Source organism: Corythoichthys intestinalis, chromosome 9 (genome assembly GCF_030265065.1).
Source record: "Corythoichthys intestinalis isolate RoL2023-P3 chromosome 9, ASM3026506v1, whole genome shotgun sequence".
In the NCBI taxonomy this organism is placed as follows: Eukaryota; Metazoa; Chordata; class Actinopteri; order Syngnathiformes; family Syngnathidae; genus Corythoichthys; species Corythoichthys intestinalis.
The window spans coordinates 25,437,074-25,464,741 of NC_080403.1; the positions used below are offsets into that span (position 1 = coordinate 25,437,074).

Sequence of the window (27,668 nt, forward strand, 5' to 3'; positions counted from 1 at the left end):
ATAAAGTTTTAAAACTGTTTCATCATTTAAAGATAATTCAAGTCAAGATTTTGCCGATTTAGGAGTATTTTAAACAAAAAGTTAATTAGGTTCGCTACAACAGAGCCTTCAAGAAAAGTCTACTGCTTTAAGATGGCGGCCGTTTACTAACGCGGGCCGAGTCTGTCATTACGCATCTAGTTCTCTAATACTAATAAATGTTCTAACACTGTGATATCTACAGTGGCTGTATGTGGCCGTATGTTTGTAGCAACTAGCAACTGGGCGCTGTTTGTAGCGGCTGTCGGCCGCAGTTCGGTATGATCTGTCATTACGCATCTAGTTCTCTAATACTAATAAATGTTCTAACACTGTGATATCTACAGTGGCTGTATGTGGCCGTATGTTTGTAGCAACTAGCAACTGGGCGTTGTTTGTAGCGGCTGTCGGCCGCAGTCAGGTATGATTGTTTTTTTATCTAGCGGCATGAGTTGAACAGGATATTTACTCTCGGTCCGTTCCTCATTGCGTCCCGAAGATCGCGCTGACTGTATTTTAGTTCTGCTTTACCTGGTATAATTAAAAAATCGGAAGTTGGATGTTTGTGAATCGTTCTCGAATCTTCCACGGCTGAATCGTGAATAATCTAAGAATCGGAAATTTCGTACACCTCTAGTGTTTTGCCTGAAGGAAGACTGCGTTTCCTATGAGGACCAGCGCACATCTGAACAGTGTTGTAAAATCAATAAATGAATCAAAAATCAATCTCCAGGTCGCCTGCAGATGGATTAAACAACAATTCTGTTTCCAGTGGCTGTGTGAAGGATGAATAGTAATAATGTTTTGGAATCCAGTTGTGGCTAAACAATAGCATATGACGTTTACCAACCATGTGGCTTAGTGTGACTAAGCCGAACTCGTCAGCACTGAAGAGTTCAGTTGAGGGAAACTCGAGGGAGGGTGGGGAGGTCAAGCCAGCGACTGAAAACCAGGCCAGTATTCTGTATATCCTGGTAGCTTCTCTTTTTTTCCTACTCAGACAAAACTTTTTGTCTCTTGTTGCTCTGCCACCTTTGCAGCATTCGTGCGAAAGCGTTCACATCGACATCCGTCTTTATAATGAATGGGAAACGGAGAAGTGACGTATGCCGTAAAGTAGTCAGCGCATTTGTAGTTTTTTTTGTGTGTGTGTGTGTGTGGCAGGGTTCCTGCCACCCTCCTCAAAGTTAATTAGTGCCGGTGAAAGCGATGCGGACCCCCTCAAGATATAAAAAAGGTGTCATTCAACATACTATCACAAATGTCTCTCTCTCTCTATATATATACAGGGGTGCACATATTTTTTTTGCCCAGGTTCTCAGAGGAGGACCTGGAGATGTGACTTGGTCCTCATTGAGCTTGAGAGCCGACCCGCCTGATGCGATAAATTTATGACAAGCTTTACTTAGAGCCAATTAACTTTAATTAATTATATTAACAATTAATGCTTGATTAACATCAACTGGCACAACAAAATTGCTATTACTTTGAAGTGAAATGTAAAGAAATAAAAAGCACCAATTCAAAATAAAGGGCATTATGCGGCTCCCACATTAACTCCAAGCCTTTTTAAAAGTGGGATGTCCTCCTCATAGGACCTCATTGAACTTGCATGTTTAGCTTTGTAAAATGCGAGCAAAAACACGTTTGTCAGTTAATGTCGCTGTTCATTACCTTTATTCCGCGACTTGTCCATAGGGCGAGTGGGGTCATGTCTAACATCGATAGTTTGCTTAATTGCCACATGCTCTGTTTTTTTCGTGCTTTTCAAAGTTTGGATGGCTGAAATTCTTTGACCCTACATAAAATGCGCTGCTCTTGTCGGCGACATTGGGATTCTCACGGAACATTTTGTACCGCATTTCCGTGCGAGTATCATTTGCTTCTAGCCATGGTACCTCCTGTAGCCACTTTTCAGCAAAAGTCCTTTTTTTCGGTAGCTCCGGTGACGTCTCTGTCGTCTGTCTGTCTTTTGACGGGGGTGGGGGAACACGGAAGTAATTACTCAGTGTGGCCTGTCTCTTCGACATTTTGAGAAGTTATTTTCTCGTGTCCGCCGCAAATACAGTGGTCAGCCATCGGTACGCAAAAGCGTATGGAAGCCGTTGAGGGCCAGCGCGTTTGTCTACGTCCAGTACGCATGCGGACCACTTATGTGCACCCCTGTATGTATGTATATATATATATATATATATATATATATATACATAAAAGACTAAAAAAGTGGTTTCTGCTCTTGCACCCCTCTTTAAAATAAACTGCTGTATTTTAAGCCAAAAGAACTTTTGTGTTTGATAGAACAGTATGTCTATATGCTGCCATAGAAGCTTCATGGCGCATAAAGCCTCCGAACAATTTTTAATTTGTCCGTTTTACCCTGGAGATCCCCGTTAACAGACACTGCGCAACCGCTTTTGTTTCAACCCAGCCATAAACAGAATTATATAATATAACATGCGATGAAATATATTAGACTGTGAAAATATACAAAAATATATATTTAATAAATATATAAATAATAGTAATTCATTCATCTTTCATGCTACTTATCCTATAGCATATAGATATATATATTTGGGCTGTCAAAATTATCACGTTAACGGGCGGTAATTAATTTTTTAAATTAATCACGTTAAAATATTTGACGCATTTAACACACATGCCCCTCTCAACCAAATTAAAATGACAGCACAGTGTCATGTCCACTTGTTACTTGTGTTTTTTGGTGTTTTGTCGCCCTCAGCTGGCGCTTGGGTGCGACTGATTTTATGGGTTTCAGCACCATGAGCATTGTGTAATTATTGACATCAACAATGGCGAGCTACTAGTTTTTTTTTTTTTATAGAAAATTTTACAAATTTTATAAAAACGAAAACATTAAGAGTGGTTTTAATGTAACATTTCTATAACTTGTACTAACATTTATCTTTTAAGAACTACAAGTCTTTCTATCCATGGATCGCTTTAACAGAATGCTAATAATGTTAATGCCATCTTGTTGATTTATTGTTATAATAAACAAATACAGTACATATGTACAGTATGTTGAATGTATATATCCGTCTTGTGTCTTATCTTTCCATTCCAACAATAATTTACAGAAAAATATGGCATATTTCATAGATGGTTTGAATTGAATTAATTTTTAAGCTGTCAAACGATTACAATTTTTAATCGAGTTAATTACAGCTTAAAAATTAATTAATCGCAATTAATCGCAATTCAAACGATCTATAAAATATGCCATATTTTTCTGTAAATTACTGTTGGAATGTAAAGATAAAACACAAGATGGATATATACATTCAACATACGGTACACTAGTACTGTATTTGTTCATTATAACAATAAATCAACAAGATGGCATTACCATTATTAACATTCTGTTAAAGCGATTCATGGATAGAAAGACTTGTAGTTCTTAAAAGATAAATGTTAGTACAAGTTATAGAAATTTTATTTTAAAACCCCTCTTAATGTTTTCGTTTTGATAAAATCTGTAAAATTTTCAATCAAAAAATAAGCTAGTACCCCCCCATTGTTAATGTCAATAATTACTTACACAGTGCTCATGGATGCTGAAGCCTATAAAATCAGTCGCACCCAAGCACCAGCAGAGGGCGACAAAACTCCGAAAAACACAACAAGTATACATTTCACTGTGCTGTCATTTTAATCTGTTTGAGCCGGGCATTTGTGCGTTAATTGCGTCAAATATTTTAACGTGATTAATTAAAAAATTAATTAACGCCCATTAACGCGATAATTTTGACAGCCCTAATATATATATCTATATGCTATAGGATAAGTGGCATGAAAGATGAATGAATTACTATTATTTATATATTTATTAAATATATTTGTTTTTTATATTTTCACAGTCTAATATATTTCATCGCATGTTATATCATTTTTAAATACATTTATGAATTAATACAGAGTTACTAAAAACAATATTAATAAAATTAAAAAGAATGAAAACAGAAATACACGCTGATTATGAAACACTGTAAAATTGTTTTCCCATGCCCGTCAAAATGGACATTCAATCCATTTTGCCTGGGAGAGGCGAATGAATGAACGCTTAAATCCTACTTCAAAGCCTACTACATTACTGTACAGTATTTCAATGTCGGCCATGTTGGTGGCACTTGAAGTGCCAAGTATTTCTGGAGGTAGTACAGTACTTACTGTAAAATGTTTGCGAACCACAACTATTGATGCCTTTATGTTAAAATATTAATCTGGACTGCTTGTTTTAATTTGTATTATTGGTCCACTAGATGGCGCTATATCCCCTCACTTAAAGCACGCATGTTTTCTGCCTTATCAAAATCCTAATCATGTCACAACTGATGTTGGATAATGGTGTGTAGTCAAAACAAAAATCTGAAAAGCTTGATAAGGCTGAAAGAGTTAAAAAATATACAATTAAAGTACAGCAAATATTCTTGTGCCGTTCTCCACATACAAAAAAACATGCATATTAGATTTCTTAAAACCTGTAAAATTAAAGTGGCTCTGTCAAGGGTTAAAGCACTGAAACATGTTTTAGTGTGTCTAGCACAAACATAAAAAAAATAACAGCTATTGTTCCTCTTTCCGCTGCAGCAAGTGCTTATTATTTAAAGGTCGATGCGGCGCTGCCAAGATTGGCAGTCGTTTCCCCACTCCAGTCAAGCGCATTTTGCATCAAGTCGTTTTGAAACCTGTTGCCATCCCAGTCATGAAAAAAAACAGCACATCTTACCGGCGTGTAGCTGTGCACGCTGCCCACACTGTTGAGATTGACGGAGGCCAGGCTCTGATCGGACAGGCTGTTGTTAAGGCTGCTTCTCGGACTGTCGCTCCCTTCCTGGTCCGTGTTGTAGAGCGCCACCTTGAAATGCACATCAAAACGTGAGCTTTGGCGTTTCACACAAATCAACTCAACAATAGAAACTATGTCATAATAGCAGAGTATTTCCACTTTTCTCTGTTAGAGAAAGGAGCGGTTCTAGTCGGATGCGGTTTGGAGACAACTGAGACGTTCCCATCAGGAAAGGTCACACGGGTGGCGATGTCGGCCGCATCTGCTCAGCGACCGCAAATGCGTTTGAGACAGCCGACAAAGGATTTTCGGAGACACCGCTGACGCTGACCTTTCAGTTAGAGGGGCGGAAACCAGCCAAAGCACTTCTGCACGACAGTTTTAATCATCCTCAGACAATCTTGGATTCAAATTTATTTGACGTCGTGCGTTTAAAATGCCTTAACCATTCATAGGACATTCATTTAACTCATTGGCTTCCATTGACGTCTAGGGCCATCAATGGAAACATGGACATTCACATCTAGTCTTCCAGGTTTGAATGAATTAGATGTTAAATACGATGAAAACAAAAGACTTTAGATGGTGACTTGGGGCCGTAACCAGGGCTGAACCATATTGGAAAAAGACTAACATTGCGACTTTTGTGGGGTTTGCGATATATATTGCAAGGGTGGGACGTTAGGGACATAACTACCACGATCTAACTAACACCACTACCAACTTTTCAGCATGCTCAAATTGTCCCCACCAACCTTTAAGCAACGTTACAGTACATGCATTACATAATGAGTTCAGCTATACAGGTAACTTAAATTGTCTTCTTATATTTAATAAGGATATAATTGACCCTACCATAATAAAGTGAATTATTTTCATTATTTTTAAACTTACATTTACCCCTTTTCACTTGCTGAATGCGACGGTCCACCCCCCCCAAATGCATGTTTGATTGTCTGATGACTTGACCCACCCACAACACACACACTCATACTCACACAGCCCCGACAGAAATACATGTCGACAACAAGGCCCCCTCCTCTGCCCCCCTTTCAAAGAGGAGGGTGATTAGAAGTTTTTTTTTTTTAGCCAGCAGCAGCCACTGTGAGTAAATTAAAAGACATCAATGTTGTGGAAGTGGAAAACTCACAATTATGAATCAAATCACAATTTTGCTACTGAAAGTCTGACCTGCATCAGAGTTAGCATAACATTTAACTGTGAACCTGCTAACCTGCAAAACTCGAGTAGGAAGCAACTTGGAGAGAAGTGTCCTACTGTTTTTGTGTTTTCTACTGTTAAAGCTAAATAAACTGTGAGAAATATAGTGAACTCTGCTGGATACTAGAACCAGAAAACGTGAGCAAGAAACTGCTTAGAGAGAGATAGGTGCTGCATAACCTCATATGTTCCTCACACAACACAACATATGCAAAACATAATCATAATTAACTATGTACATTTAAAAAAAAAAAGTTTTGGGGGGGATGCCGCGAGCTACGCAAGCTAGTGTTGCGATCGACTGGTTTATCATGATCAACTTAATGAGCACCCCTGATTTAGCATATCAATTAATTAAATTCATATTTGTGAGAAATGTAGCCCTGTTTGGTTTGTCGTATTACTTGCTAAACTGGGAATTATTTGGTAAATTGGATTGAGTAATATTGGGATTGTGTTGTTTGATAAACTATGGTAATACTAGGTGAGCCGTAACAGAATAATGATGTTTAAGAAATTGTGGAAGTCTGCCAGAGGATTACGTAAGGGTCGCTTGGCTTTGTTCCTTCACCGCTTTGCCGGAGCGTTTGGCTCCCCGCTCGTTTGTCAACGGTAAGCGCTTTTCATTGTTAAGGAACATTTTGTTGTGCTGTAACAGTAATGCGGGGATTCTGGGATTGACAAACTACATCTAACGTCATCGTTGCCACTTGTTATGCCTGTTTGGATATTTGTTGCTTGCTCTTGTGGGATTGTAATCAATAAATCTCATTTATTCTGCATTTTCTAATCAATAATCGTCTATTGAGCAAAACTGTGCTGGTTGCTGACTCACCGCAAACCCGGAAATTTCAGAAAACAAGGGTGGATACACTGCCCAAAGGTCTGCCTCATTTCACATAGCTGAATCCAGCTGCTCCCTGTTAAGACCAACGTAAGCTAAGTTTTTGTTTCAATGAATGTTTTTTTTAATGCATTCGTAATTTAGTTTATAGGTATATTGCCTGAACGATTTGTTAAGAGTATCGTTTGATTTTCTAAACAAAACAAAAAGAAACGTTAGCATTTTATAGCATTTAAGCTAGCGGACTTGTGTTATGCAAGTTAGCCAATTGTTCTTTTGTTGTACTTAGATCCTTATTAAATAATTTTATATACCGTTTGAGGCTCAGCACAGGTATTTTAATTTTTTATGTTCCTTATACGATTACTCGATTATTCGAACTAACTAGCTCATCGATTAATCGACTACTAAAATAATCGATAGCTGCAGCCCTACGGCACACAGTATCGTAAATCCTAATCTCCCGGTCGCCTGCAGATGGACTGAACGACATTTCTGTTTCTAGCCAATGCGTGAAGAATTAATAGTAATGTGGTAATGAATCCACTTGTGGCAAAACACTAGCATATGATGATGTTGAAAATAAGAAACTTTTGATTTTGTACTGTATTCCCCCACCGACCCTTCGGCTAAGGGCGTTTATCTGTAAATGATGAAGATTGCTAGATATGAAAGGGATACTGGATGCTACAGTGCTGACCAAAAGTATTGGCACCCCTGCAATTCGGTCAAATAATGCTCAATTTCTCCCACAAAATGATTGCAATTACAAATGCTGTGGTAGTAATATAATTATCATTTTACACAAAACTCCAAAAATAGGCCAGACAAAAGTATTGGCACCCTCAGCTTAATACTTCACAGCACACCCTTTAGACAACATAACTGCAAACAACCGCTTCCAGTATCCATCAATGAGTCTCTTACAATGCTCTGCCGGAAATTTCGACCATTTTTCTTTGGCCAACTGCTCCAGGTCTCTGAGATTTGAAGGGCGCCTTCTCCAAACTGCCATTTTTAGATCTCTCCACAAGTGTTCTATAGGATTCGGGTCTGGACTCATTGCTGGCCACTTTAGTAGGAGTCTCTAGTGCTTTCTCTCAAACCATTTTGTAGTGCTTTTTGAAGTGTGTTTTCGGTCATTGTCCTGCTAGAAGACAGATTACCTCTGAGGGAGACCCAGCTTTCTCACACTGGGCCCTACATTATGCTGCAAAATTTGTTGGTTGTCTTCAGACTTAATGACATGCACGCGTTCAAGCAGTCCAGTGCCAGAGACAGCAAAGCATTCCGGCCCATTTTTGGAGTTTTGTGGAAAAAGATTTAATAATGTTTTTTTTTTTAAAATAAAAAATTCCCATTCTCTTTTGTGTTTTTTCATCGCAAGCAAAATAAATGAAGATATTACTATCAAAGCATTTGTAATTGCAATCATATTATGGAAGAAATTGAGCATTATCTGACAGAATTGCAGGGGTGCCAATACTTTTGGCCAGCACTGTATGTCTCGGTACACATGCTGCTTTTATGAAGCAAACCAAAAATTTACGTGTTCAAAAAATAATAATAATAATAATCGTACATCCTGCGATAGGACTATTGCGTATGCCAACTTCGCGATGGCGATATTCAAACGATATATTGTGCAGGCCTAGCCGTAACCAGTATGTATTTCTGTTTTTATTCATTTTAATTTCATTAATGTAGTTGTTATAAACACTATTAATTGATCATTTATATAAGATTATTTAAAAATACAGTGCCCTCCATAATTATTGCCCCCCCCTGAAAAAGATGTGTTTTTTAGCTTCTTATATATATATTTTTTTTTAATTCAAATAATATGGGACCTTAATGGAAAAAAAGAGAAAATCCAACCTTCAATACAAATGCATTCATTCAGCGGGGAAAAAATCCCACATAAAGAAAAAATTATTTGACATCAAATAATGTGTGTCACAATTATTAGCACCCCTGGTGTTAATACTTTGTACAACACCCTTTTGCCAACAAAACAAGGCCTGGGGACTGAGATGGCCATGGGAGGAGCTTGATTTTGTGTCTGGTGAACCATTTCTGTGTAGATTTGGCCATATGTTTAGGGTCATTGTCTTGCTGAAAGACCCAGTGACAACCCATCTTCAGCTTTCGGGCAGAGGGCAACAGATTTTGATTTAAAATGTCCTGGTATTTCAAAGCATTCATGATGCCATGCACCCTAACAAGGTTCCCAGGGCCTTTGGAAGCGAAACAGCCCCACAGCATCACTGACCCACCCCCATACTTCACAGTGGGTATGAGGTGCTTTTCAGCATGCGCATCTTTCGTGGCATGCCAGACCCACTTAGAGTGTTTGTTGCCAAAAAGCTCAATCTTGGTCTCATCTGACCAAAGCACACTTTCCCAGTTGAAGCCTGGGACTGTGTGTATTTTTGTGTGGGATTTTTTCCCCACTGAATGAATGCACTTGTATTGAAGGTTGGATTTTTCTCTTTTTTTCCATTACGGTCCCATATTATTTGAATTTAAAAAAAATATATATATATATCAGAAGCTAAAAAAACCCACATCTTTTTCGGGGGTGCCAATAATTATGGAGGGCACTGTATATAAAAAATAGTTTACTTTATAAAGGGTTAAAGGTCTGAAGACCCAAATTTGAATAGCTGTCCACTGTAGTGACCACTGTTCCAGCAAGGGTTGAATGAATTGTACGTGTGTCGTCACTGTCGGGCAATTAGTAAAATACTCAAATATAAAACAATAAAATAAATAGACTTTAGAGTGGCATTGGTGGCAAAAAACCAAAGTGCATCCACATATTTGGCAGGATTTGTCCCAGTGCTTTATTAGTTTGGCAGGCTTAAGTCTTAAGTTATGAAACCCAGTTTTTGAAAAATTGTGATATAATCTAGATCTGACGATATGAAAAAATAAGCAAACAAGCAGAAAATGTGTTTCAAAATCCCTCCAAAAAGCACTGGTTTGCGTTCTACGTTAGCCACTGAGTTAGAAAGTCTCTGAAACATAGCACATGAGGTTGGCTGCTTTGACAAAGGAATGGCAGTAATGCACTGACGTTGTTCCTTTGGACCGGTGTGTGTATGTGTGAGTTGCATGTGTGTCCACCCGTGACCCAGAGCAGCGTGGTGCCTTCTGCTCATCAACGAGCGAAACAGAGCAAGCCCTGTACAGGGCACAAAGAGACAGCACAGGCCACAGCCACGGGGCGAACGGACTGGGCTGGCGGTAACACAGAATCCTCTCTTATTTTTCCGTCGAACCGCCGAGGCCGCGAGGAAGAGGCGACCGATCTGATCGGCTGACCGCCATGCAGAGACCATCATTATAGGCTTTAATATATGCGCTGGTGGATGCATAGAAATACCATGATGAAAAAGAAAAAAGGAAATAAGGCTTAGACGCTAAATCCAACAAGGTTCAAGGAAGAGAGGGAGAGGAGGATAGACAGAGGAGCTCATTAGGGGACTGTAGACTCCCTGCGCTCAGTGTGGGCTCGGATCCAGTGTTCATTAGCGTGAAGGGGAACTCAATGAAAATCAGCCTCGCCATGCTAATCAAAAACAGGGTGCCGCAGAAACATAAATGTTATGCGGAGTGAAGTCATAAAAGTCGCCCGCTGCAATCTATTTTTACGTCGCTCGCCCGTTAAGTGTGATTATTTTCAAACCTTGCCGCTCCGTGGTTTCAGGCAGATCCCCAGAGAGCGAAACGCCGACCGGCGTACATGTGGCCTGCACATTTCTGCACGAAACCAGGATGACACGGAGTCACATGTATGTGAGCTCGAGTGAGCGTTCCCGCAGTGAACGGGGGCTGTGTGTCGTGTTGATGCAAGCGTACTCGTTTTTAACATCTTAACCTGTTTTTTAAATGGAGCGATCTCACAAATGATGAAGGAAAAATTCATGTCCACGTCGCACTAAAGATGCCACAGCACACATAACCACAGTGAGATCAGTCAATTTCAGACAAGTGCTGAAATTCTGCCTGATTATCACTAGGTGTGAACCTTGATTGAAGGCATTAAGCATTTTCAAAGCAAATCAGGTCAAAATATATATTTTTTTAAATTAACCGTCTCCCAACCACAAGATAATTGCTAAGGATAATCACTATCTGACCTTTTTCTGGAATATACCACAGCAAAATCGCCAAGATAATCTAAAATATCAGATGATTAGGGGTGTGACAAACTATCGAAATGCTGATACATCGTGATACTTTGTATCCCAAAAGGTTATCGATATGCTCCTGCCAACAATCGAGATATCGTTTTAAAAAAGTGTCAATGCCTTAAAAAAATATATATATATATATATATTTTTTTAACGGAAGCAACAAGTTACTACCAAAATCTTCCACCATAATAGTGTCTCAGTTAACTCTAAGGCTGCATTGACGGTGCTCAACGCCCAATCCATTTAGACTGGGAACGTTCATTCATTCAAACCCAGAGCATTTACAGTAATTCTGTCCGATTTTCAGGGCATTTACAGGTCACTTGCGGTTCATTTTAGGGCATTTGCGGGTCATTTCCTGTTGAGTTTAAGTCACTGCCTATTCTTTTGGGTGATTCCCAGGTCATTTCCTGTTCTGTAACCCAAGATAAACAGGAAGTGACCCATAAAATACCCCAAAATAAACAGGAAGCACCGTATTGGCTCGAATATAAGAGTGTTTTTTTGCACTGAAATAAGACTGAAGAAGTGGGGTCGTCTTATATTTGCGGTCTAGACATTATACCAATTCACGACACTAGATGGCGCCAGATATCATTGAAGCGATGTTCTGTCATGACAGATCTTAGCTACTCTCAAGTTTAACCAGTTTGCATTATTTTATTGCAATGTTTTTCCTTATTCAGATTTGTTTCAAGACTACAATACAGTTAGACTTCACTTTGATGGTTAATGCAGTTATTGCAATTTTGTTGTTTTATCACAATAGATTGGTTTTTGAAATGTAAATAAACCAGAAGCCATTCATTTATGAATGTGATTACACTTAAGTTGACATTTTTAAATGTTCAGATATTAAGATTTGAATGAGGCAAAATAACATGCTTTTTCTCTCAAATATATTGCTATACTCATTTGTTTCAGATGTACTGTAATTATTTTCTGTATAAAATTTAATTTGTTCAAAAAGTCTTTTTTCAAACTTGACTCTTGAAAAAGAGGGGATCGTCTTATAATCTGTCCCAAACGGCTTATTTCATTTACTTTTTTTTTTTTTTTTTTAACTAATTTAGCAATGAAAATTTTTTGACGCTTATTACTTCACAAAAACATTTTGGAACACTTAAATTCTTTAATAAAGTACAAATAAACATGTAAATAACAAAAATCAAAAATAAACAATGAGGTCAAATGCTGATAGCATTAACTAGTGCAAAAGAATGGAATGTAAACAGATTCACAACACTGACTTCGCCTTTCCAACATGATTCTAAACAATTGTTAAAAAAATATCTAGCATTAATATTATAGTATACTACTATGTATAATAGTATTAGTATAATTATAATAATTATTCACTGCCAATCAAATTTTTCATAAAGGGTGTCATTTTACAGCTATTCTTAGTGTAGAATCTGAATTCTGAAGTATGTGGGATGAACTCCAGAAATCATTATCTATACGAATTTGGGCCTTTTTAAATCTCGTTTAAAAACACACCTTTTTAGACTCGCCTTTCCCCCAGATTAGTTTAGCCTGGTTTTATTTCTTAAGGGTTTTTATTGTTTTCGGATTTTATCTGTTTTATCGTTTTATTTGCTGTCGGACCTTTATCGTGATGCGTTGTTTTGCTTCTTTTTTTTTTTCTTAATGTCATGGTATAATACTTTCCTGCCTTTTATCTACTATGAGCCATGTTTGTCTTTGTTGTAAAGCACTTTGGGGACCTTTTGGGTTTCGTAAAGGGCTATATAAATAAATTTGATTTGATTTGATATGATATGACGAACATGACATGCTTTTATTTTGAAATGTTCACTGGAAGTACGTTCACTAAACCGCTAACCATAAGCTTTACACTCTGCAAAAAAAGCACTTTTCGCCATGGCATGTGGTGTCAGTAAGATTTTTTTTTTTTTTTTTTTTTTTCCCGTTTGCAAATGCTGTCAACCAGCAATTTTTCATTTTGAAGTGTAACCTTTTTACCGCTTGTTTGCGTTTTGGAGAAGACTGCCAATGTTTTATAGCAGGCTAAAGTAGGTTAACTTTTTTTCCTCATTAGCCTGAATGTAGGAATGCTAACGTTTACAGTGTCTAATATAGATGTGTTTACTTATTTTATATATCTGAACTTTAATTCTACGGCGTGTTGACGACCAATAAACATCTGTGAAAGGCACTGGAGTCTAATATGCCATCAACACGCACACACAAATGTATGTATGAAAATTAAGCTGTTTTTTGTGGGAATATGTTTTTGAACGATTTGTTATGAGCACTGTAAAAAACAACAACAAAAACAACAAAAAAGTTAGAATTTTATAGCATTTAAGCTAGCGGACTTTTGCTAGCTCCTCATTTATTTATTATTTTAATAGTGTTTGAAGCTAAACTCAGGTAATTTTACTTATAATTAAATGAAAGCGCAATTCCGCACTCAGTTTAAAGAAACACTCGGATATTCGTTGGTGTTCGCATTTAATGCTCTATTGTAAGTGCAATCTTAGCAAGCCTTTGTTTTACAGCTCCTAAAATTTATTCTGCAACGCATTAAATATTCCTAATCCGATTACTCGATTATTCGAACTAAGTAGTTGATAGATTAATCGACTACTAAAATAATCGATAGCTGCAGCCCTACTCAGGATAATCTTCCAGAATCATCAGATAACGAGGAATTTACTTATTTTTTACTAAAGGGTGGAAAAATAGTAACCGGTAACCTTATTGACAAAAAAAAACTTGAACACAACCCACACTACAGGATAATCGTCTAGAGAGAATAATTTGGGGACAAAAGACACTTAAAGAAAGGACCAACAGAGGATTAGAAATCACTCAACACAGGACGCACGAAAGATTAATCACTCATTATCTTTTAAAGGAATTAGCTCTTTTGATCAACATGAATGGAAAATACTCAAATTTGTGCCAATTGTCGGTATGTATGTCTCACTTTAGCAAGCAGGCAAACAAGTCTGACTTCAACTCTCAGCAGTGAAATTTTTTTCAACAAGCATTTTACGATCTTCAGCCAGAGACATTGGGAAATCAGATCTGAACTAGATGTCTCCTGACTGCAAAGAGGAAGGGGGTGGGGGACAAACAGACTTCCAAGCCTTCATCATCACACCTCTGTGCCACAGCTTCATCACACTTGTGCCAATGTTGACGGCCACTTCAGTGGAGGGGAAAAAAAGTGAGTGCATGTGAAAGTAAGAAAGATGCACACACAATAAAAAGAGGGAGTGGAATGCCCGACAACCCGCGGAAAAGAAAAGACAATCTCGCTGGTGCCTTCCGCGTCTGCCATTGGTCTGTGCGCAAAGGCGGGAATGAGGGACAGCGACTGGAATAGAAAAGAGAGGGAGAGAAAAACAGACAGGGAATTCCTGTGGCTTGGCATGCCGGGGCAAAAGAGGCGTGGCCTGCCTGTCGCGTGTTTACAATGCTGAGACAGTGAGAAAGTAACTTTTTACATGCTGTCAGCCCGTGTCTCAAATAAAAGAAAAATGTTTGGTGTCTTCCGTTGATTTCTTACCAAAAAAAAAAAAAAAAAAAGAGAGAGAGAAATAACGAGGAAATTAAGACTGACTAGCAGTGAATGATGTTTCAGTGTCATTGGTGATGATTGAATGAGGACATGTATTGCTCTTGAAGGTGCACAATCCGCTCGGGCTGCACAATCTGATCGGGGCCTGCGCCTACTGATGACGTCACAACAACACTGGTGTAGCATACGGGGAAGGTGGGTAATAGGATTTTTCCAACCATTGACCCAGAAATACATAATTGGATCGCCACTCGAACTGGGAGATCCTAGTCATGGAGTCGAGGGGAAAAAGTACCACTTCATGAGTCACTTCAATCGGACGCTTAAGACAACATATTGATTAGGGGTGTGCCATCTTAGGCCCCCCACGATTCGATTCGATTACGATTCAGAGCGCTACGATTCGATTATTGAACGATGATCACGGTATTGACGATAATCGCGATTATTGCTAACCGTACATTACTAATTAATACGGTAGCAAAAAAAAATTTTTGTCCATTATTTTTTTAAATATCCTAATGATTCAACAGGAACGATGGAAACATACCCATACAACAAAAAGCTGCCCTCAAGCTGCTTTTTTATTTATTTATTTATTTATTTTTAAACAAGAAAGTGCAAAAACATTAACCATTTTAAAGGGAGTACTTATTTCTCTATACAATAAAATAAAATTTACACAGGTGGAGTGAATTCCACATTTTCTGGAAACAAAAGGTCTTTAGAAATAAGACTTCTTTTAACCAATATACTTTGTTTTCACACATTTCTGTACTATTTCGCATGTTTGTAGTGTTACCGCTGTACTTAATTATGGTTTTACACGTTCTGCATATGAAATACACATTAGCTAAATAGCTTAGCGCTCGGCGCTAACTATCAACATCTCAAAAACAACAAAAATAAAGGCAAAACAGTACAAGGGGGTTTGTGTACTCACCTCTTATAGATGCACACGGTCTTAGCAACAGATTTGGGACATTTTTCAATTGAAATGCCTTAAAACTACTGCTGGACATCTAAAAGACAAGGAGCAACGAACTCTCTTCCCCATTTGCTCTAAACAATAACTTGCGCACAAAAGCGCGACCACCGGGTTGCGCTTCTGTACCTGCCTGTCTCATACACAAATTTATTTTCCAGTCTTTTAAAAAGGAGTAAATCTCTCTCTCAGTAACAGGCAGCATCCATCATAACGTACGTGCGCCCGTTAACGGTGCCCGGGCTGCAGACGTGTCTTGAATGTCATTCTGCTACGAGCCGCTGCCATAAAGTTATGAGGGAAAATCTTCGTTTTTGAACCTTTATGAATCGTAATCGAATCGTCACGTGTTGAATCGCGATGCATGTAATAATCGATTTTTTAGAACTCCTCTAGTATTGATAACACAATAATGAAGTGACACAAAAATTAAGTTTCTTTGAGGCGCCATGTTTTTCTTATACAGTAAATTAGCTTAATGAATTTATATCGCATTTCAGCAGGGACGTAACTAAAGAAGGCAGTTACAGTGTGTGCAGTTTATTTCAACTGTCACTTTTCCTCCACTTTTTGATCGCTTATGAAAAGGCAGGTTTGCTGGAGGTCAAAATGTCTTTTAATAGCCAAAATAAAAGTACAAATAATTGTCGCTATCAACCATCTTTGTTTACATTTGCTTGGAATGCTTTGAGGTCACAATGGGACCATCCGAGTGCGATAAGTCCCACCTTCCTCGAATGCAGCAATGACGATAAATCATTATTTAAAGAAAGGAACACACAACATCAGTACTAGGAGTGGGAACCTCTTGGTACCTCACGATACAATACGATTTGCAATACAAAGCTCACGATAATGATGATCTGACGATATGGCGATACAACGATTATCGATACATTTGTAGAATATCCTAGAATGATTTTCTGACTAACAACTAATAAAGAGAAAAACAAGCTTCTGCTGTGAATTGGAATGAGTTTATCACTAGTATATGTCCAATCCATTTGAAATGGGAGGGTGGCAGCAAATGAACATTCGCTGACATACCTCCCACTTCAAACGGATTGAACATCTATGGCCGTCAGTGGCAGCCAATGCCAGGCAATGAGGTAATTTTGGGCCATTTAAGGTCATTTACCTGTTCATGTTCAGTTACTTCCTGTTGATATTGGGGTATTTTATGGGTCACTTCCTGTTGAGTTTGAGTTACCGAACAGGAAGTGACCTGGGAATCACCCAAATGAATAGGCAGTGACTCAAACTCAACAAGAAATGACCTATAAATGCTCTAAAATGAACCGTAAGTGACCTGTAAATGCCCTTTAAAAAAACTGTAAATGGATAGGGCATCGTGCACCGATAATGCAGCCTTAGAGTTAACACACACTATTATGGTGGAAGATTTTGGTAGCAACTTCAACTGGTTCCTTTTTATTTTATTTTTTTTATACATTGACAGCTTTTTAAAACGATATCTCGATTCTTGGCAGGAGCATATCGATAACCTTTTGGGATACAAAGTATCACGATACATAACCATTTCGATTTTTTGTCACACCCCTAATCAGTACTGATGTCAAAAGCAAGCCAGACAAAAAAAAAAGAAAAGAAAAATAAATAAATAAAATTTAAAACAGGGTTAAAAGCCAGGGAATGAAAGTGATTTTTTTTTTTTTTTTTCCCAAACTAGTTTTAGAGACAGTGATGGGCCCTGATATTTAATGTCCTCTAACATCAGAGAGACAGGTGTGCCCACAAGTTTGCGCTTTTTTTTTTTTTTTTTAACTTTCACATTTAATTGTTAATAATCATCTCTGCGTGTGATATCATCAATCGCTTACGTACTTACACACTTTTAAGCTCTCAAGAACAACTGTCACACTTTTAAGCAGAAATTTTACAGGAGAGCACGGCTGTAGGAGAGTATTTCGACTCTTCGGCCAATCATATCGCAAGAATAAGGGAACGTCACTGTCAAGCGCAGACAAGAGCAGATTGTCCAGCCTGAGCAGATTGTTTACCTACACCGTAAGTGGCAGTGCTTCATTTAATTTTCAGCTTTAAATTGAGCGTATTTAAAATTAGGTGGCATGTGAAGGTTTTAGAAGAGTCTGTATTAGAGCTGAGGCATCAGGCCCAAAAATTGATCATGATTTTTTTGTCCATATATTGTCCGATTTCTATGCTTTTCACTTTTTTTTTTTTTTTTTTTTTTTTTTTGTGGGGGGGGGGGGGGGCGGTCTTTGTTTTTCCACTGTTGAATAACACTTTGTTGGTATTCTTTTTTTCCGACTGATATACAGTAACTCGTTTTTGGCAGTATACAAAGAGCATGTGAATGTTATCAATTGGGCTAGGGAATTAACAACCCCCACCCCTCTTTAATTGCATACTAGCATTAAGCTAGCGTATGCTCGAAAAATGAAATGTATTTAGTATTTTAGTGCACAATATGTGTAATTTTCTTAATTGTGTTATCTTAACAGTTGAGCTCACCTGGAGTGTAATTAACCACCTGAAAACCATCAACATTGGAGGGACTTTTAAAAATCTGCCAAATTAGTCAGTTTGCATCTGCTTATGTATACGGTCAATTGAATCAAGTTTGAGTCAACCTCAAATATCTTCTGATCTTCGATCTTAAAATCGCGCAACCCTCGTTGTTATATTTTTTGTCATTGAATGTTCCAGGAGAGTTTGTGTTTGTGAATATGAATTATTTTTGGTCAGTCGATACTAATTTTTGTTAGCACTTGAATGGCGTCTTCCATTGAATATCAGCGTTAGTGCTCAAAAAGCGATATATATATATATATTTTTAATGCACAGTATCTGCAATTGTCTTTGTTGTGAATTTAGTATTACAATTGAACTCAACTGGAGTGTTTTCAACAAAACTAGACTGCAAATAAAGGGCTGTTCAAAAGTCCCAAACTATAGTCAATTTGTATATCCATCAAGTTTGGTCGTTTAATATGTCACGGCTGATCACAGAGATTGACCTAATAAATATATGGCGGAAAACACTGAGGTGACTTTCGCTCTGAGACTCCCAATTTGGCTAACTTTCAAAATCTGTCCGATATGCATGTGCGATACATCATTGGAAAGCTTAAAATTTCAATTTTCTGAGAGACGAAAATTTTTGAACAGGAGGGCAAAAAATATTTTATTAAACAGCAAAACCCTATCTTGAGGTGAGAGCACGCGAGAGCAGAATTACAGACGCAATGACTTTAACGAGATACTTCGCATACTTACCTTGTTTCGATCCAAAAACTCCATGTAGCATGTATCACTGAGTGTCAAGACACAGCTGTGAATGGCCACAGCTGGATTTTTGGGGGATTTTATGGATGAAACATGGTAATATCACAAGGGTCACGATGCAGAAATCGCAGACATCAAGGAGTGGTAGAGATTTCTTTTACATATATTTACTCTTTTAAACTTTTTTTTTTCCTTTTTCAATTTTTCTTTGTTTGGATCGATTATTTATCATTACCATATCGGAGAAAATGCGACAGTAACAAAAAAAAAAAAATACAATTAAGCGACTTTTTACAGACACCATTTTTTTCTTTGTGACGTAATTTGTTTAAAAGTTTAAAATATGCGAGTGAATAATTTTTGTCAAGTCGTTTTTTTAAACAAAATATTAGACAGCAATTAATGATTCTAAGCTAAAAATGACAGACATTTTAAATAATGAATATAATTAAATACCTTCATTTTTATGGCTCGGTTGAAACAAAAGCGGTTGCACGGCGTCTGTAAATGGGGGTTTCCGGGGTAAAATGGACAAATTAAAAACAGTTCGGGGGCTTAATGCGCCATGAATCTGCTATGGCAGCATATAGACATATTGCTCTATCAAACACAACAGTTGTTTTAGTTTAAAATACAGCACTTTTAATGAGGGGTGCAAGAGCAGAAACTGCTTTTTCAGCTTTGTCTGTGTTTTCCGCCATATATATATATATATATATATATATATATATATATATATATATATATATATATATATATATATATATACATACATACATATATATATATATTAGGGCTGTCAAAATTATCGCATTAACGTGCGGCAATTAATTTTTTAAATGAATCACGTTAAAATATTTGACGCAATTAACGCACATGTCCCGCTCAGACAGTATTCTGCCTTTTGGTAAGTTTTACAGCAAGGCTTTTTGTGCTGTCTAACAGCGAACTCTTGTGGTCGCTTTGCGACATGGTTTATTGTTTTCTTGCCAGTTCAATATGGCTGCATTATGTCTCGGGCTGACGCCTACGTTGTAATGTTGTGCTTATATGATCCTTGGACAAGGTTTGTCCGTAAGTATGGTTGTTGTAAAGAATGTACATATTATGTTAGTAAGCGAAATGTTATATTTTTTGTATGAGACGCTTTTTGTTTATGTTTAGTGAACCTGTATAGCGTGCTAAGCTAACGTTGTTGCTAATGCAATGCTTGTGTACTTTTTTTTTGTAATTTTACGACGGTCTAAAGAGGACAGTGGTTTGAGGCCATTTTATTAATAAATCAGGTGAAAAAGGAAGAAGTCTGATTATTAAGGCGTCGTTCACTAGCTGTCTAGCTTTGGAAAAAGTAGATGCTTCGGAGTGAGGACAGCATAGACAGATTTAAATGACAGTAGAGTGAAATGCCCACTACAGTCCTTATGTACCGTATGTTGAATGTATATTTCCATCTTGTGTCTTATCTTTCCATTCCAACAATTTATTTTACAGAATATATATATAATTTATAGAAAAATATGGCATATTTTATAGATGGTTTGAATTGCGATTAATTGCGATTAATTAATTTTTAAGCTGTAATTAACTCGATTAAAAATTTTTAATCGTTTGACAGCCCTAATATATATATATAGATTAGATCCTGAATTTAAAAGAAAAAAAAAGTGATGGGATAACCTAAGACTCATAAATCAAACGTTTTAACTCTTTCAGTCCCATTGACACCCATGGACATCTTAACCATTTTAATTGCATGGCTAGCCTTGAACGATCATGTTTCAGTGCCATTGACAGCAATAGACATCCCATCCATTTAGACTGGAAGGGCTGCTACCGATTATTTGCCATCAATGGCAGCCAATGAGTTAACTGTCATGTTGTGAAGAGACAGATTCATGAAAAAGTGCCTGTACATTTATACGTGGTGCTTGTCAAAACAAGTGGAAACCCTCACTAACATACTCTGCGTGCATGTACGCACAAGTTACAACACACGCTGACATCGTGCCCTTCGCCACACAACTCGGGAGCTTTAGAGGCCCCTGTCGCACAAACACACGCACCTACACACTCGTGCATACACACATACACAGGACTGCATGCGCATACGCTCTTCTTTTTTTTTTTTTTTTTGTAATGCTCGCTTGCAGATGAATGAGTGACTCTTGTAGGCTTTTTAAAAGTACTCCCGAGAGCTGCCCCCGATGGGCCCAGAGGATGAGAGCTTAAGGTTAAAAAGCCTATTTCAATTTCAGAGTGAATGGCACACTGGCGGCTAACAGCTCGCCGTCCCCGTCGCATTACTCCCGGATGTAAGCGTGGTCTTGAGCTTTTTAAAGGTAGACGTAGAAAAAGTGCTCCCTCGTTTTCCTTGGCTTCCCCACTTATACCAAAAATTAAATGTATTGGATGTCTATCGCTGTCAGTGGTAGACAAAGACTTTAGAGTGATGACGTACATAACTGATTGTTCTGATACAAAAACATGAACAACACTGACAATGGTTTGGCAACAGCTTGAAATCCAATTAAACATTTTCTAAGGGTTCTCCATTTGGGTCACGCCTGAGCTGAAGCCTATCCCAGTTTGGTGAGAGAAGCATTCAAATCATGGCATTTGCTAGTCAGAAACGGAGCTGAACTGTAATTTTTAAAAAAAATTTTAAACAAGGTGTGTAGCATGAGTATGAGGCAGATATACGTCTTGTCCCTTAATAAATAATATTTGCATTCTATGGAAAACCCTTCAAATTTTAGATAATTGTTAATAACATGAATTGAATGAATCAATCAACAAAATGAAAGGAAAAACTTTCTCAAATAGGGCTACAACGATGAATGAACCAATCGACATTAAATAGAACATCAAATTGCCAATTATTGTATTTTCCGCAAAAAAAGGCCGACCTTATATTGGCTAATCCTGGCATGACATTCCCTTTAGCGCAGTTCTATCTAGTGGATGCATAACGCAACCACAACCACTACTACTACTACTGCCACTTAATAATGCGGTGCACCCAAATACAGTGGTATGAATAAGGATCTGAACCTTTTGGAATTCCTCACATTTCTGCATAAAATCACCATCAAATGTGATCTGATCTTTGTCAAAATCATATAGATGAAAATACAGTGTCTGCTTGAACTAAAACCACCCAAACATTTATAGGTTGTCGTATTTAATGAGGATAGCATGCAAACAATGAAAAAAGGGGGGAAAATAAGTGAACCCTCTGCCTAAGGAGACTTAAAGAGCAATTGAAACCAATTTTTACCAAACATTTTAAGTCAGGGGTGTGTGCCCAATCACTGCTGAGTGGTTTAAAGCTGCCCTGCCCACTATAAAACACACACCTGGCAAGAAATGTCATGATGAGAAGCATTGCCTGATGTGCATCATGCCTCTGTCAAAAGAGCTGTCTGAAGACCTGCAATAAACGTTTGTTGATTTGTTTAAACCTGGGAAAGGATATAAAACCATCTTTAAAAGTCTGGATGTTCATCAATCGACAGTCAGTGAAGTTGTCTAAAAATGGAAAGAGATTGGCACTGTTGCTTCTCTCCCAAGGAGTGGCTGTCCATAAAAGATGACGTCAAGAGTTCAGCGAAGAATACTCAGAGATATATAAAAAAAAAAAAAAAAGAGTCTGCTAAAGACTCACAGAAATCACTCCAATATCTGTGCACACATCAACTATAGGTAAAACAATGGCCAAGAATGGTGTTCATGGGAGGACTCCACAAAGGAAGCCACTGCTGTCTAAAAGAATCATTGTTGCTCATTGGGCTGGGAATCTTTGGGCACCTAACGATTCGATTACGATTATGATTCAGAGGCTCCGATTCGATTATAAAACGATATTGATGCACCCCCCTCCTTTTTTTTTTTTTTTAATGTTTTGTACATTAGTTCTAAAATTGTTCAAAAATCCTCTCAGGCTAAACCAAACTACTATTTCAGTATCAAGTTAACATATAACAGTAAACAAATATACAAAAATAACAGTAAATAAAAAAACTCCAGTCCCCATTCTCAGCTTTAAACTACATTCAATTAAGGTGTGAATCATCTGTTACAGTTGTTAAAATTGCTCCCGTTATTCCATAATTTCCCTTCTGTATACTTTTGTCAAAGTTTTAAAACTATTTCATCATTTAAAGATAGATTCAAGACAAGATTATGCCGATTTAGGAATATTTCAGATAAAATGTTAATTAGGTCCGCTAAAACAGCCCTCTAGAGAGGTCTACTGCTTTAAGATGGCGGCTGTTTACTTACGCCGGAAATTCTGTCATTTTGCATTTCTGTTCAATAATACAAGGTCCAACACCGACTTTGTCTGTCAAATTGCATCTAGTTCTACATATATATGATATCTACTGTAGCTGTATGTTTGTAGCAACTAGCAACTGGGCGTTGTTTGTAGCGGCTGTCAGCCGCAGTCAGGTATGATTGTTTTTTTTGTTTTTTTTTTATCTAGCGGCATGAGTTGAACATGATATTTACTCTTGGTCCGTTCCTCATTGCGTCCCAAAGACCGCGCTGACTGTGTTTTACTTCCGCTTTACCTGGTATAATTCAATAATTGGAATTTGGATATTTGTGAATCGTTCTCAAATCTTCCACGGCCGAATTGCGAATAATCTAAGAATCGGAAATTTCGCACGCCTCTAGTTGCTCATTTCAGATGTTTTGGCAAAATATTTTGTGGACTGATGAAACCAAAGTTGAATTGTTTGGGAGTAACACACAACGTAATGTGTGGAGAAAAAATGTAAAAGCTCACCAACATGAACACCTCATCCCCACCGTGAAGCATGGTGGAGGGAGCATCATGATATGGGGCTGTTTTGCTACCTCAGGGCCTGGACAACCTGCCATCATTAATAGAAGAATGAATTCAAAGGTTTATCAGGATGTTTTGCAGAAAAACCTGAGGTCGTGTGTCAGACAGTTGAAGCTAAAAAGAGGATGGATGCTGCAACAAGCCAATGATCCAAAACACAGAAGTAAATCAAATTCAGAATGGTTTCAGAAGAACAAAATACACGTTCTGGAGTGGCTAAGTCAAAGTCCAGACTTTAACCCCATTGAGATGCAGTGGCATGACCTACAGTAAAGACAGAGATTCATGCCAGACATCCCAAGAATCTGACTGAACTAAAGCAGTTTTGTAGCGAAGAATGGGCCAAGATTAGTCCTGATCGATGTGGCAGACTGATCTGCAGCTAATGGAAGGGTCTGGTTGAAGCTGTTGCTGTCAAGGGGGGGCACAAAATATTAAATGTGATGGTTCACTTACTTATTTGTCCCCCTTCTGTCATTGTTTGCATACTATCCTCATTAAAAAATGAAAACCTACAAATATTTGGGTGGTTTTAGTTAAAGCAGACATTTTTTTCATCTGTGTGATTTTGACAAAGATCAGATCACATTTGAATTTGATTTCATGCCGAAATCTGAGAAATTCCAAAAGGTTCAGATACTTTTCCATACAACTGTAGGCATTCATTGAAGGTGCACCTTATAGTGTGGAAAATATGGTATTTTAATAAAATGATTCATGTCTGTCAACTAGTGCTGCCACAATTAATTGAAAACTGTTTTGATAATGTATATACACAGCTATTTTTTGATTAATCTTTTAGAAACATTGTTAACATAAAAATTGCTCAAATGCTCTTTTTGGGCCTCTAAATAGCAACATTTTATATATACTTTTTCTTTATTTTAATTTTTTTCATTTGTCAATGGCAGCCATCGAATTAAAAACAGTTAATATTCTCTGATATCTGTAGTTTTCAATCTTACCTTGAAGACTCGAGATATATTTTTTCTTTTTTTTTTTTACAAGGAACATGAAAACGCAGTGACACCTGTGATTTAGAGACATTCTTTACCAAAAGATTTTCCAAATCCACTTCAGGATTTGATTCTTAACAGTAAATACCGTCTGATTTATGTAGTCCTTAATGAAATCAGACTGAATATTTTTAATAATTAATCAAAAAACGACAGTTGAAAACATCTGTTTTTACTTTGGGAAGCAAGGATACAGTTACGTAGTTACATGGTATTCATAGTCCAATTTTTCTGGGTGAATAGGTTTTGATGCTAATTAGCATTTGCAGCTAGAATATCAAGCATAGAGTAATATTAAAGTGGATTTTGTCGATGAATCGCAAAAACAATGTGATTATTTGACAATGAAAATAATTGTTTGTGGCAGCCCTAATCTCAAAATCAAAAATGTCAGTGCAGACTCGGAAAAGACCCTGTGTAGGAATAAGATGGCGTTATGTCACTATTTTAAATATAAGACAAGGCCATTTGTGAATCCACGTTAGAGATTTCTGGAAAAAGCGGCTATATTTTGATCAAATCAATCCATGTTCTAGTGTTGATTGCTAGGGAAAGGTAGTATAAAACATTTGTTCCTGGTGAAATTAGTTTAATTTCATTTTTAGATTTGGTGCATACTTTGAGAACACAATATTCTGTAGGTCTTGAAAATTCAGTCAAAATTCCATAAAACACCGTTAAATTACAAGTGAATGAGTTCATCATCAGCATAATTGATTTCAAATACATTAAATTAGCATGGATCTATTTTTACGTTCAGTAGAAAAATGGTTTCAAGTTTTCTCAGGAAGAAAATGCAGGCACGGGCTTGAGTTTGACACCATGCTGGATGACAACTTGGCCACTCAAAACTAGTAACCGGAGCCGAGAGCAAATGCAGAGAATGCGAAGTTACGACAGCTAAGCCAAGCTAACAGAATAGTCAGTGAGAGGGCTGTGTGTACTTGCTACGAAAGTTGGAAAAAAAGCTGACAAAGCCGTTGTTGATCTGAAATATTTTTAAAATAGTTCACTAATCTAAAGGAATTTCACGTTGGCATTAGCACTGCAGGACTGTGCATCGCTACTGGCCACGAAGGTGGTTTCAACAGCAATTAAGGCAACTCAACTATTCAATTCGTTTTAATTCGTACTAGTGAATGTGCATAGATAGCTACTTGGCAAATGACATACATTTTCCCGGTGGCTAGGGAAACACCTGTGTCCATTGTAGACTATGGGAATTCTGCAACTGTAATGTGAGCATGTGCGTGCATGTACTGTACAACAATATCGTATTTCTAGGTTTCGAATTGCAACGCACCCATGCGGGCATCGTGTTGCCGGCATCACAACAGGAGCCGGTTATTGTGCAGGAATCAGGTGTACCTCTTTGTGTATTTTGGTGTGGGTTGCGGATAAGCTTTAGGCAATTGAGGGTGTGCGTGTATGCGTGTGTGTGGAGTGCTCTCTCTGCGGAGAAACGGTGCAGTAGGTGGTTGGCAAAGTGGGTGGGGTCAGGGTGCAGCCGCGTAGCCAGGTGCGTGTTGGGGGAGCTGGAGGCTGAAGGGCTGCCTGTAGTACCTTGTTAGTCACAGTGTTGATTGCCAGCGTTGGAGAGGCACTTCCAGAGATCATACACTCCATCCCCAAAGACTCTGACTCCAGGCTGTACGGCGTAGAAGCCTGTTGGGGAGGGGTGTCGGGGGGATGTGGAGGAAGAGAGAGGAGAAGAAATATACTGTATCAAATCCAACATAATCCAATGATTAAACACAAGAAGGTTGATGGTTTTTGGCCTTTGTTCACATCCCGTCGCAAAATGAAGACCATACCTTTTATTTAGGTCACGCTTCATCCCAAAGCTCACCTCCTACCCAAGAAACGCACATGGCCGTCATCGCAAGGCGCGCCACGCGTGCTGTCGCCAAAGATAACTCCGCCGTGCCCGTCTCCCTCCGAAAAAGTGCTTACGCTAAGAGGATTGGCTGCCGACAATACCATTTTTAATTCATGATAAACACTAAATGAGATTTCCCAAACTCTCACTCGTGCCGTCTGAGACTCTTAATGGAATTCCTTGTTTGGAGGGGGAGGGCAGGGATGACAGAATAGACACGCTTCACTTTTCTGCTGTGGCGCGTCGCAACATACGAGCACAGAGATACATCGAAAATAATAAGATGCAGAATACATTGAATTTCTATTTGGGCCATTGATATATACTGTACGTTTTACTGAAAATTATTGAAATTATTGAATCAAAATGTATCTTTATAATAATAATTATTATTATATTTATTATTAATTATTTCTCGACAATTTATTGGTTATTAAATTAATCAAATACTATTTTTGACAACGATTAATCGTTTACTCATGTATTTAGACTTCTGCATTGCAACAGTAAGTGCTGTCATTTCTATGATTGTCCATGACAGCAGGCTGATCGACTTTGTGTTGAACATTTGCAAACATCTATTACTTTGGAAAACGCAAATAAATATTTTAGCCAATCTTCTGAGATTTTAAGGGTGAAACAAACTATAAAATACTCATACAAAAAAAAACTACCGAATGCATTTATTACATTATATACATTACTTTTGATGATATTTATATAATAAAAAATGTGTATGCATTATATTTACACTGTTTTTTGTTTTAAAAATAAAAAATATTTTTGTATGAACATAAACAATTAATACTCATGTAATTATTCCATTTGTTGTCTTATAAACCTTTTTTTTTTCTAACAATCTAGTACAGTATACAGTATTTTAAAAATTAAAAATCTTTTTTATTTTAAATCGATTTTTCATGTCAACATGGCATAACATGTTAAATGCATGTACAGTGGTACCTCTACATATGAAGTTAATTCGTTTCAGGACCTTGTTTGTAAGTCGAAATGGTCGTAT

At 37.6% G+C, this 27,668-nt stretch overlaps 1 protein-coding gene across 2 annotated transcripts in view; it reads right to left on the minus strand.

The window, feature by feature from the left end:
- The window catches only part of foxj3 (forkhead box J3), a 226,621-nt gene that overhangs the window by 49,516 nt on the left and 149,437 nt on the right, over positions 1-27,668 (minus strand). For both annotated transcript variants that reach the window (XM_057845438.1, XM_057845439.1), the window contains 2 exons: positions 26,332-26,433; positions 4,769-4,897 (listed from right to left, as the gene is read on the minus strand). In XM_057845438.1, coding sequence (XP_057701421.1) covers positions 4,769-4,897; positions 26,332-26,433 — 231 coding nt within the window. The remainder of the gene's footprint in view (positions 1-4,768; positions 4,898-26,331; positions 26,434-27,668) is intronic.